Source organism: Eucyclogobius newberryi, unplaced genomic scaffold (genome assembly GCF_026437365.1).
Source record: "Eucyclogobius newberryi isolate DKJ021-1_F unplaced genomic scaffold, fEucNew1.0.hap1 SCAF_2, whole genome shotgun sequence".
NCBI classification, from domain to species: domain Eukaryota; kingdom Metazoa; phylum Chordata; class Actinopteri; order Gobiiformes; family Gobiidae; genus Eucyclogobius; species Eucyclogobius newberryi.
Window position 1 is genome coordinate 18979341 of NW_027315834.1, and position 13092 is coordinate 18992432.

Here is a 13092-nt window from a genome sequence, read left to right on the forward strand (position 1 = left end):
CTCAAGAATAAATGGTATAACTCAAACTAAACGTAAACTATAGCCTTGAGCTTGTCTTCCAAGTAAAAATCCCGCTTAATGTAAGGGATTGCCTGGAATATTGCCTACCACATCTCAGTTTTACTACCACCATATCTTTCACACGTGAAATGAAATAATCTTGTAAATTGCTTGATAGAGGGCAGCAGACAGTTTAATCACAGTTCATTTCGGTGGGCACTAGTTCCTGGGATGTCCATGCTAAAGGTTCATAATAATGCTAAAGGTTCATAATAAATACAAACACGGTCCCAATGCACCTGCGTCTGAGCAGGCGCCGCGCTGTGATTGGTCCTCTGGAGCGGGGGGCGGGAGCGCGCGGAGCAGTCGATGGACTGATTAGGCAATGCACCTGGCTGTCACACTGAGCGCGCCTACCTGTCACTTCCTGCTGGCTGTATTTATCCATTTCACTACTGTGTCCATCTAGAGGCGGCCGCGCACGTCACTGCCATTTTTGGGTGATATTTGTGTGTTTGTGGACGCTCGGATCTGCGGCTCTGTCGCCGCGACCTTGGCTCCGCGCTCGGCTCAGAGGAGGACAGTGTTGGAGAAAGAGACCGCAGGGGTTTAATCAGTGACTACGGCAGGACGTGTGTGTGTGTGTGTGGACTTTCTCTGCCGTGGTGCTGTGGCCGCATGGAAGCGAAAGTGCCTGTTGTGAAGGTAGGTTTAATGTTAGCTGAGACTGAACCAGAGCAGGCCTGAGAGGGAGACGGAGCCGTGAGCTGTCGTGACAAATCTGCCTCTCTGGGATTCACAGACATGGCTGCTGCACTCACGCATTCCCCGAATCAGATACGCTAATGTCATTGGTCAAAACACGTTAGTGTATCATTGCACCGGGTCGACATTTATTATGCCCTAATAAGACTACTGACCCTCCAACAGTAACACGACTATGTGGCTACACCTACGCGCTCGCATTATGCTACTTATCTCCAGGTAATTAGAGGATGTGATTTGATGCTTTTGGGCCTAGAATAAGAAGACATTTAGGACTGAGGCAAAGTAGCTCCACTAGCAAATAGAACATTGCATTTCCCCTCCATAACTCTGTTACAGCAGTATCATACGCCACTAAAGCTAGAGATAATACAGCCTTCATCAAACAAATACATCGTCACACAAAGAGGCACACTACTCAGGCACCAAAATAGTTGTTTCCATGGATACTGACACTGAAACCTTTTTGTCTTTTAAGTATTCACATTTGATTCCCTGAGTCCCAAGAAGCAGGTGCAGTCTGACCTCTGGCTTCACAGGCCTGTGGCAGATCCCAACATCAAGTCTTACATTTGAGGTGGCCATTCAGTCTCATTACAAGTTCTATCTTTTATGCATTGCTTTTTTGTAGCAACACACTGGAAAGCAGTGGACACCGCACCATGGTGAAAAATAACTTTATTATAATACATAACACTTGTATAACACTTTTCATGACACTCAATGACGCTTTATCCACCTTATCAAAACTATATATATCTAGCATATTATACTGTTGTGGTTGAGGATGCAGTGTAACCATGGCATTATTTGAAAATGAAAGTACGTGAACCCAGAGGGGAGCTGGAAGCACCATCTGTTGTTCACTGATCCGCGTGTCGGCCCTTATCCATCTGAGAGACACTTGATTTGTTGATCACTGTTCACTCATCTTCATTTTATTGAATACAAATGGTTGTCGACTTGCAACCCTTTTACGCTTTAAAGCAGGCATTTTAGAATTGTTTTTCTAACCCACGGACCCAGATTCATAGACTAGTATCAGGTGTGCCTTTTTGAGACGGTGCAAAACGTTGAAGTACACAAACCCAAACCTGGTGGTAAAGCAACGAATGTCATCAGCTTCTTCTGAAAGTTCACCTTCTCTGTGAATGGGTGAATCCAGCTGTCACTCACTCCAAGCTTTACACGGGCTGACTCGAAGGACCACAATTTGATTTTAATTTGAACATTCTCGCCCAGCCCCTTCTCTGTCCTCTCACATGTCGGCTGGCTGGAGACCGTATACTGTGTGTTCCAGCCTTGCCCTGCTCTGTGATCTTAGACCCACAGTGTGCAATTAGAGGCAGTAAACGCATGTGTCATCACCAGCCGCAATATACTGCCTGTAGTAGACCGACAGATGAGCACAAGCGGGAGAGATGGCAAGAAATCAGCAGATTATTAAACTTTGGTATTGTATCCATTGTTATTAGGAGTGCCAAAAAATGATATATTGATTTTCTTGAAGCCAATTTATGTTTTTGATCAGTGTACTGCCTGTAAACGTCCACTCCTGCTCTTGAGAGTTCACTCTTCACTGTGATTGGTCAAGTCCACCTGCCTCTCTCTCCGAGCATGACTGAGGCTGACCTATTAACCCTATTAACCCGGCCAACTTTTCCCTCTTTTCCCACGTGATCGCCATTTTCGTTGTAATAGCACTTCCGGTCCAGCGGGAACTCCGTTGGTTTAAACGAGGGAAAAAAATGCTATAAAGTAGTAGATTTGTGTAAAATATCCAATGTTCATGAGACCAACAAGTTACACTGCACCAATTCCTTGGGTGGCCAAAAAACAGCTTTTTAGTCTGAGTTGAACTTATTTTCTCTCGAGATCAGCAGCTCTATGTCAACTAATACAACGAGATGAAGGATTACGTCGTATGGCGGCGCTCAGACAAGCTTCTGGAATAAGGTGAATAGGAGGTGAAAGAAGCGCAGAACTGCATTAAACAGAAAAGCACTGAATCACAATATCATTATATTATGATCTAATAAAAATAGCAGATCGTCAAAAACAAAACAACAAAAAAGAATGAATGAAAGACATTATAATTCAATTTTTATCATCATATTGCCAGGCCCTAGTTTTGTTTAGGTGAATTGGATGAAGTTCTGTGGTTAAGGGTGTTGCACTCCACCATTTGCCAAATGTCTATACCAGGGCTATTCAACATAAGGGACCAATCAGGCGACCCATCTTCCAAATATATAGAAAAATATATAATAATCTTGTTTACTGGTTTCATTCTGGGTCTAACGCCTTGTTTGGTCTTGGTTTAGTCCTTAATTCTGCTTCAGACCTGTTTTGATACTTGTCTGGTCCTGGTTTAATTCTGGTTCAGAACTGGATGGGCAATTTTGCAAAGTAATGTTGGTAAAGCATTTTGGATGTTATTTCTCGCAAAAAATAATCTATCAGCAGTAGTTTTATTGTATTTAAACCGTGTTGGGGATGTTCAGTGGTGTTACAGTAGTCCAGAGGCCTTGGCCGTCCGAAAAATCAGGCCCTTGCGAAAATTAAGTTGAATAGTCCTGGTCTAAATCCTCTCACTCCGACTGTCACGCTAAAGCCTTTGGGCTAGAAAAATCTAAAGATATGAATGAAGTGCTGAGATGGCTCGAACACCACATTATCCCAGGTTTGACTCATCTTGAGGTCGGCAATTTATTGTCTGCAAGATCATATCAAAAATGTGTTTTGACGATGACTGCAAAAAGAACAAACTTCCTGTGTAATTGTTTTTATTGTTTTATGCAATAACTGAACTTCAACTGTGACATTTACTGGCCGGATAAACCAAAACCATTTAGTGCTATGGGAAAGAGAGAAACAATTTTTTACATGTGTCATTGACTACACACTCATCTGGTATCGTGATGTCACGGCATGGTAGGAATGGCACGTCAGGGAATTTTTATTTATATTTCGAGATTATTGTGACAAATCGTGCCCTTCCTAAGTAGACACACAGGAACAATTCAGAACTTGATGTCACTCTGTGGGGAATGTTCTTATATCATGAGCTCCATCGTGAAAACTACTGAAATTCAAAGTAGTAACTCTTTTCCTCTTGTAGTTCTATTCTGCTCATGCTGTTGATGCTCCTAATGTATGAACCCCTCTTTCTCATACCTCACCCAACTACGGGGAATGTCTTTGAACAATTCATATTCAGGTCTGACCTCTTTTAGTCGGCCTCTTGTTTCTGTTTGGAGCAAAGAGCAAGTGAAAGTGTTTAGTAATGAGCGGTTATTTTCACCAAAGTCGATGAGAGGGCAAACTAAACCTACCTTTACTAAACTACCTACTAAACTAAACTAAACTAAACCTTTTTAAAGAGTTGGTATTTGTCTATGCATAGACTCCAGGTAGGAGATGGTAGAAGTTCAGAGATGATCGTTGACTGCTACTGTTCTGCATTAAAATAGGCTTCATCGCTCTGTGCAGCTGTTTCAAAATTGACACCGGTGTAAGAAAGTCTTGATGACGATCACTTCATTGAAACCTAGGACTGTAAAGAGCTTTTACCTTTTCCTGTCATTATATAATTTAAAATGACTTGAATTAGTCCCATCTTAAGACCACGGTAGTCTTTATTGGTGTAATCACATGAGTCTTTAGTGCCATCACTTGCAGTAATATAATTTGACTACAGAGGGCATCTGTGCCTTGAAAACAACTTGACATACAGCTTCTGTTTTACTTTCATGGTACTTTAGCACCACTATGTGAAAGTTAAACCCCATTATACAAATTAAGACAATGCAGATGCCATATTGCACATTGTTAATTAATTTGTCCTTCAGCAAAAAGATCAGATTTTTACTAGCAAAACAATGTGTGTCTCGCATGCCAGACAAAGAATCTAACTAAAACTTAGATACATTTGCTTACTTCATAAATGGTAAGACGGTGTATAAATACTGTGTTGATTGTGTGTGTTGTCAGACATGGATGAAAGGTTATGTGTACGCCCCAGCTGAAGGCCTCTGTCGACCAGAGCACCCCCAACCTGTGTGAGCATGTATCGCAGGAACGGGCTCTCGAATGGCAACAGCATCAACTCCATCACGTCAGAGGTATGAAACCTGCAATCACAAAACCAACTTCACCCAATCCATCTTCAGTTCATTAACACAGACATACTGTTGATCATTTTCTAATTGCTGACCACGATGTGTCAGAGAGCATGCAAAATACTAAAAACATTATGCACAACCAAAGTATAAAAGCTATGAATGAGACTCATGAGTTGAATTTGATAAAAGATCATCTGTGAGAAAAAGGAAAAAGCAAAAACAGCCAAAGAAAAAACTGCACAGGCTTATGTCATAATCAAATTGAATGCGTAGCAGAGCTCGGACACCACATCTGGCCTTGGTGGAAATGTTTATTCACGGAATTCAACCAGTGGATTACATGACAAAGTTTTTCTTTTATGTTCTTTAAACGATCTTAATAATGCATATGTCAGGTCAGATGACTAATTATAACATCAAAAATCAGAAAAGGTTTATTGCCATTGCCAATGAACAGAATTCACAAACATAGGAACTTGCTTTGGTGATACGGTGCAACATAAAACAATGAACAATAATAAAATGACCTATGTAAGGCAAGGCAAGTTTATTTGTAGAGCACATTTCATACACAAGGCAATTCAAAGTGCTTCACACAGCAGGAAAAATGCATTCAAATCACAAAGAAATTACAGAAATACAAAAAAATTAACTAAATTAAAAATTATCAATCCAACTGATTTTCTAAACTAATAAAATCACAAACAAAAGAGAAGAGTGCAAAGATAAAAATTAACTACAATAAAATTAACTAAATTAAAAATTATCAATCCAACTGATTTTCTAAACTAATAAAATCACAAACAAAAGAGAAGAGTGCAAAGAAAAAATCCTGTCAGTCATATGCGCAGCTAAACAAAACTGTTTTTAGCTTAGATTTGAACATTGTCAGAGTAGAAGCCTGTCTCACATCTTCAGGAAGACTGTTCCAGATTTTAGCTGCATAAAACTGAAATGCAGATTCCCCATGTTTAGTCCTGACTCTGGGCACCAGCAGGAGGCCGGTCCCTGAGGTCCTCAGAGTCCGAGATGGTTCATATGGCACTAACATATCCAAGATGTACTTTGGTGCTAGGCCATGGAGAGACTTGTACACAAGCAGAGCTGCTTTAAAGTATATTCTCTGAGCCACAGGGAGCCAGTGCAGAGACATGAGCACAGGACTAATGTGATCACACTTCCTGGTTCTAGTCAGGACCCGAGCAGCAGCGTTCTGGATGTACTGCAGCTGTTTTACAGCTCGTTTGGAGAGGCCAGTGAGCAGGCCGTTACAGTAGTCTAATCTACTGGAGACAAACGCATGGATAAGTCTCTCTAAATCTGGTTTTGACACTATATTTTTGATTTTGGCAATGTTTTTTAAATGGTAAAAAGCTGCTGATGTTATTGATTTGACGTGGCTATTAAAGTTCAAGTCTGAGTCCATTATTACCCCCAGATTTCTAATTTGGTTTGTAGGTTTTAGAGCGAGACTCTGGAGGTGACCGCTAACACTTTCTCTTTGTTTCTGTGGGCCAAAAACGATTATTTCAGTCTTGTCTGAGTTCAGCTGGAGAAAGTTGTTTTGCATCCACAAACTGATCTGTTGGATGCAGTGACAGAGTGAATCTACTGAGTGTCGTCTGCATAATTGTGATAGGACACATTTTCACTGCGTATCAACTGACCTAACGGCAGCATGTAGAGGTTGAACAGAAGGGGACCCAGGACTGACCCTTGGGGCACTCCACAGGTCAGGGTCATGTGGTCTGAGACACAGCTACCAATTTCAACAAAGTACTTCCTGTCTTCCAGATAGGACCTTAACCAGTTTAGGGCAGTGCCAGTGATGCCCACCCAGTCCTCTAGTCTCTGTAAGAGGATCCCATGATCGACAGTGTCAAAAGCAGCACTCAGATCTAACAGAATTAAGACTGAGGCTTTGCCCGTGTCAGTGGATGTCATTTGTCACCTTGACAAGAGCAGTCTCAGTGCTGTGATGAGGTCTAAAACCTGACTGAAAAACATCAAATGAGTTGTTTATTAAGAGGAAATCTGTGAGCTGTTGGTAAACAACCTTTTCAAGGACTTTGCCCCAAAATGGTAGATTAGAGATGGGCCGGTAATGACTCAGTACTGCGGCATCAAGACTGCTCTTCTTTAGGAGAGGCTTTATGACCGCAGTTTTCAAAGACATTGGGAATGTTCCAGATTGAAGCGACATGTTAACTATGTGAGTGAATGGTGCTAACAAACTGTTCAGGACAGACTTTAGAAATTTGGTGGGTAACACATCAAGGCAGCATGTAGATGAACTCAGACTGGTGATGATCTCATGGACAGTTTTGTCAGTTACTGGTGCAAAGTGAGTTAGTGTCTTGGTGGTTTTAGGGAAATTTTTTGCATTGTGGGATTTATAGCATTTTTAATGCCCTGAACTTTGTCATTAAAGAATATTGCAAACTCATCACACTTGGATGTGGAAATGAGTTCTAATGGCAGCTGAGCTGGAGGGTTTGTTAATCTGTTTACTGTGGCAAACAGGACATGCGAGTTGTTACTGCAGCTTCCAATTATTTCAGAAAAATATCTTTCCCTAGTTCTACATAAGATTAGGTTGTACATGTTCAGCTTTTCTTTGTAAATCTCTTTTTGAACCTGGAGCTTTGACTTGCGCCATTTCCGTTCAGCCCTGCGGCACTCCCTTTTCTGTGCCCTGACCGAATCATCATTTCTCCACGGCGCCTTCTGCTTATTTTTAACCATTTTAGCCTTTATGGGGGCGATGGTGTCCAGAACATTCAAAACACTAGATGTAACAGAGTTCAACAAATCATTTACATTAGAACATGAGACATTTTCAAAGTTTATCATTTCCATAAACAGTGCACCTGTGCCATCACTTATGTGTCTCCTCTGAACAACTGCAGGACCAACCGGAGGTTTGGGAGAAACAGACAGGTCAAAGAAGACACAGAAATGATCAGACAGAGCAACATCGATCACATTAACATTTGAAATATTTACCCCCTTTGTAATTATGAGATCTAGAGTGTGTCCTTTGCTGTGGGTGGGGCCTCTCACATGCTGAGTAAGACTGAAGGTTTCAAGGACAGCATCAAGCTCTTTAGCGTTTCTGTCACAAACATTATCAACATGCACGTTGAAATCACCTGTAATGACCAAACCATCAAAGTCTGTGCATATGACTGAAAGCATCTCAGTAAAATCATCAATAAAACTTTGGCAGTGCTGGGGAGGCTTGTATAAAACAATGAAGAGAATGGATGGAGACCGTTTTAGCTCCATTTTAAAGGATACATACTCAAATGATGAAAACACCCCAAAAGACAATCTGCGGGTAATTATTTCATCTCTAAAGACAGCACAGACTCCACCCCCTTTTTTGTTTTCTCGTGTTTCAGATTCAAACTTAAAGTTGGGTGGAGCAGATTCTATCAGAACTACATTTCCTGTGTTTTTGTCAAGCCATGTTTCAGTTAAAAACATAAAATCAAGATTATAAGAAGAAATAAAATTATTAATTAAGAGAGATTTATTACATAAGGATCTGACATTTAGCACAGCAAGTTTCAGACTAGTTTCAGTGAGACTGGGCTTTATCTTTTCACAGGGAATATGAATCACATTTCTCAGATTGGGCCTGACTCGCATTTTGTTTTTCCATCTGTGTGATGATGTGACTACAGAAATAGCACTAGGGGGGGCTCTTTTTACATAGGGCCCCGGGTTGGTTTGATTTTTAATGTGACAATAAGTCCCGGCAACGCTGAGACCCAGTGCATCCTAGCTATGGGAGATACCAGGTGAAAGGCGAGGTTGGATGGGTAAAAGAAAACCTATTTACATCTGCTATAGGATAAAAATTCAATAAAAATAGGCTTTATGTACTCAAAATGTATAGTTGAATTTACAGATGTGGTGCAGAAAGTGTAAAATGCAGTGGGCGATGGATTAAATAATGGTTGAATTATAGTTAAAGGCGCAATGGATGATTTTTCGGCGATTTGAGAGCGCAGGCGGAAGTGTGCATGCGCACTCCCCCGTGCGGACTGATACAACACACACGTGCGTTTGTTAATTAGCGCGACGGATCGCATCGCATCTCTCGTCTCCCGTAGATTTCCGTCTTCTTCTGAGTCAGCTCGAACTGTCTTTCTCCTTCTTCATTTTGTCCCGTACACTGAGGGAACTATATTATGATAGATCCATCCGCTTAGACACGCGGAACCGTGCTGCTCGTGGGGACGAGCCGCACGCGGCTGCAGGTGAGCGGTAGGTGCGTTTTATGATTGATACGTGGCAGGACTAATCGGCAGTCCACACCATGAGGAAATAAGATTCAGATTTTGGTCAAAAAAATCGTCCATTCAACCTTTAAAGTGACAGGTGTTCATGAGTATTTATATTATGGCTGAAATACTTTCCCTAGTTTGACTAGTTTATCATTTTACTTCCTGATTGGACATGTGCAGTAAATGTGACATAACTTTTACCTGGCAACCATACGTATGTAAACAAGGGCAAGGGCTATTCAAATGTACACAATAATTATTATTTGTACAAATAAAATGTGACAACACATTTATTTTGTTCAATAAAAAACTAAATCAAATAATAAATGTGCTCAGTCTGTGCCTCTTCTATTTGAGTCGTACCGAATTTGTGTCAAACTTCATTCTGTACATTCTTAGATGCTTCTTCCCAAGCAACCAAGTGTTGCATACTTACTGCATTGAATGTGCTTGCAATTTCTTTTACCCTCTAGAAATGATATTTTAAGCCCAAAGTAAAGGTAGGGGTATGCTTGCCTGATTTTCTGCATCAGGGAAAACATTTTCACTATGTGAACGGTGGCAGCTTCGCCGCATGAAACCCACGCAGACTATAAATATTGCCAACGTCTTCTCCGCTGCCCTTCACATGTCTCATTTCCATGCGGGAAGTATAATCCAAGTTTAAGACTACAACTGTCGGATAATAGTTTTCTTTCCTGCGGGTAAAACAATGAAAATATAGTCAATCTAGCATAATTGACGCAAATTTAGTTATTAGCTGAAATTGGGGATGAAGAGTTTTGACATAAAAGATTTTTAGAACTCAGAAACTGACTAATTAAAAAAATCTACTAGTCAAACTGTGACTTACCTTGTAAAACTATGATACATGAGTACAGGAAGGTACTATCCCACCTAATAGTAATGGTAATAATTAGAATAAACCTGCCATATGCACTTTGAGACTGAACCAAGCATGAATGAGTTTGGAGATGTATTGTTGGTTGGTTGGTTGGTCGGTCGGTCGGTCGGTCGGTCGGTCTGTGTATTTAAAATGAATATATGATACATTCTTAACTCTGGGTCTGTGCCTTGTTGTGTGGCAGACATTAAAAAAGAGACATTTTGGCTTTGTCCTGTGGGTCAGTTTCTATTCCTTTGATTGTATGTCCAGGCGAGCAGCACCTCCGACTCGCTGGACGGGCCATGTGTGGACTACGCCAAGAGCTACGATGCGGTTGTTTTTGATGTGCTCAAAGTGACACCCGAAGAGTTTGCTGTAAGTTTTGATTTCTTTTGTTACTTATAGGAACGGTATGTAAGATTTTTATTTTAAATTTTGTAAACAGGACCTGTCTGTTTCCCCAGATGTTCAAATCAAATCACGCTATTACTGATAACAACTCTTAATGTATTATTCTTAATCACAAAAACATTGGACATGATGTACAATTTGTTATGTTATAATTTATTGTTTTGGTTCTAAAAACAATCAGACAGCAGGTGGAGCCTTTAAAGTTTAAAGCACAACACTTTCTTCTTTTGTAACTTATAACTTGAGATGGGTTTTTGCTTTTCAGAGCCAAATCACACTGATGGACGCTCCTGTATTCAAAGCAATACACCCTGAGGTAAGACCCTGAACCTTCTAAGTGTGACCCACCACTTTCATGACCTTTCTCTTCATTTTTGGACATTTTGTGGTAATGTCCTTCACATCTGTTGCCTCAGAACAGAACTTGCTCGTTTGTAACCCACATGCACCCTCAGTAATTCTAGTCACAATTGAAATCTGTGTTTCTATACATGAATTCATAATCCATATCATATTATAGTGATATTATAGTGAGTTTGAGTAAATGCAAGTCAGATGTGAGTGTAGAGCTCCACTTCCGGTCATTAGCTGGCCCTCGAACTTCTTATGAATGAACAAATGTTCCGTAGTTTTAAGATGCAGTAATCAGATCTTTTAAATTTGGCACATACACACAACACTGTATTGCACAGGCAGAGGCAGAGGCTCCAAATTGAGAGCCTGCAAACATAACGTTTGGATTTAAAATGTAAATGTAATAAATGAGTACCGGTTGGTCTTGTTGTCCTCCAGGAGCTGGCCAGTTGTGGCTGGAATGGGAAGGAAAAGCACAGATTGGCTCCGAATGTGGTGGCATTCACACGCAGGTTCAACCAGGTACTGTGAAGTCATCCCGGTCCTCAAGGTGTCAACTCAACAAGGTTTTTGAATTTAGCTTATTCAAGTCCAGTTGAAAACAGCATCTGGATGGAAGCAGAGGTGTCTTGTCTTGACCCGATAAAACCTTGTTCTGTTGACTCTTTAAAAAGTTTGTTACTATGGAACACGCCTGCATGACTTTTAAAAAAATATTTTTGTATTTTAATGTAAATATTATGTATTTTTTCTTTTCCATCTGCTTTAGGTGAGCTTCTGGTTGGTTAGAGAAATTTTAACTGCCCAGACGCTGAAAATCAGAGCAGAAATATTGGGCCATTTTGTAAAAATAGCAAAGGTAAGTTTGCAAAACTTTGTAATTCATGTTTTAAAATGACACTTTATCACGTTGAACGTCATATGAACAATCCATATGTAGTTCATGTATTTTCAACACATATTGATTTCCTAAAAAATATTTGATGGCGTTTCTGTGAAACTGGTTGTACAGTTAACATCTGCACAACTTAATCTACATAGTCTGAACAACAGATGTTACTTTATTTTTTAAATTTGGTTTTAAAAAATTGGTAAGCACTACACAGAGCTGCCAGCTCTGTGTAGTGCTTACTCTTTTTTTTTTTTTTTTTTTTTTTATAAGACTGTTTAAGATTTGGAGAAAAAAATCTCCCTGATGGCTGCTTGGGCAAGAACAGTAGCAGTACTTCAGTATTTCCTTGTGGGATGGAAAGGAAACATGGAATCATGAGACAATATTTTGGCAAACGGTGCTGTTATTGAGACTGAACCTGAACACTCTGATGCGTACACAGTGCTTACGACATGCAAGACCTTCCAGCTGTCAGTCATGACGTTTACATTAACAAGAGAGGCTGTTCGGAAACCCAAAGGATGTCAGTTCTGTTTATATAGACCGAGAGGGACAAATGGAAACAAACCAGTCTGTAAAATAAAGCATATTTGTGTGTGTTTTCATGTTATGTATTAGAAACTTCTGGAGCTAAACAACCTGCACTCTTTGGTGTCTGTGGTGTCGGCTTTGCAAAGTGCTCCCATCTTCAGACTCAGCAAGACCTGGGCGGTAAGAGCCTTTAACATGTTCCACTATTTCACCAGATCTGCTGTTGAACTCTGTGCTTTTGGTTGGTTTGTCTGAATTTACACTGTCAGTAATGAGCCAGTAAACGATCTATTAAAAAAACAAAAATAATAATAATACTGTATTCTATAGATCATGTTTAAAATGTAATGACATTTCTCTTGAATTAGTATTTTTTGCTTGTGAAACACATCTTGGAAGATTCAGTCTTTTTGTAAACTGTACTTCTTAAGAAAATCTCAGTAAATATGGCCATATTAAATAAAAATCTAAATCAAACCACTTTGTACCATTTATTTATTTAAAAGGGCAAAACAAATCAATACTTTTACAGGCAGGTTTTTGTGCAGCTTCATCACTTCTTTTTTTGCGTTTCTGTTGCAGCTGATCAGTCGAAAAGATAAGGCCACATTTGAGAAGCTGAACTTTCTGACGTCTAAAGAGGAAAACTACACTTGTATGAGGGAGTACATACGCTCGCTGAAGATGGTGCCCTGTATACCCTACCTTGGTAAGTTTTCCAATGGGTCAGTCTCACGGAACATCACTGTTGACGTGACACCATCATTTTTCATTGATAAAGTAGATGTCATCAAAAAATGAATAGATATTCGTAAAAGTACTCAAATAATCTAT

At 40.1% G+C, this 13092-nt stretch overlaps 1 protein-coding gene across 1 annotated transcript in view; it reads left to right on the top strand.

Moving 5' to 3' along the window:
* The first annotated feature begins 424 nt into the window (after positions 1 to 424).
* Positions 425 to 13092, top strand: part of LOC140367539 (ras-specific guanine nucleotide-releasing factor RalGPS1) — a 34853-nt gene continuing 22185 nt past the window's right edge. The window contains exons 1-8 of the mRNA XM_072454059.1: positions 425 to 705; positions 4759 to 4889; positions 10341 to 10445; positions 10747 to 10797; positions 11274 to 11357; positions 11605 to 11694; positions 12346 to 12438; positions 12841 to 12967. Of these exons, the coding sequence (XP_072310160.1) occupies positions 4833 to 4889; positions 10341 to 10445; positions 10747 to 10797; positions 11274 to 11357; positions 11605 to 11694; positions 12346 to 12438; positions 12841 to 12967 (607 nt within the window). The 5' untranslated portion in view covers positions 425 to 705; positions 4759 to 4832. The remainder of the gene's footprint in view (positions 706 to 4758; positions 4890 to 10340; positions 10446 to 10746; positions 10798 to 11273; positions 11358 to 11604; positions 11695 to 12345; positions 12439 to 12840; positions 12968 to 13092) is intronic.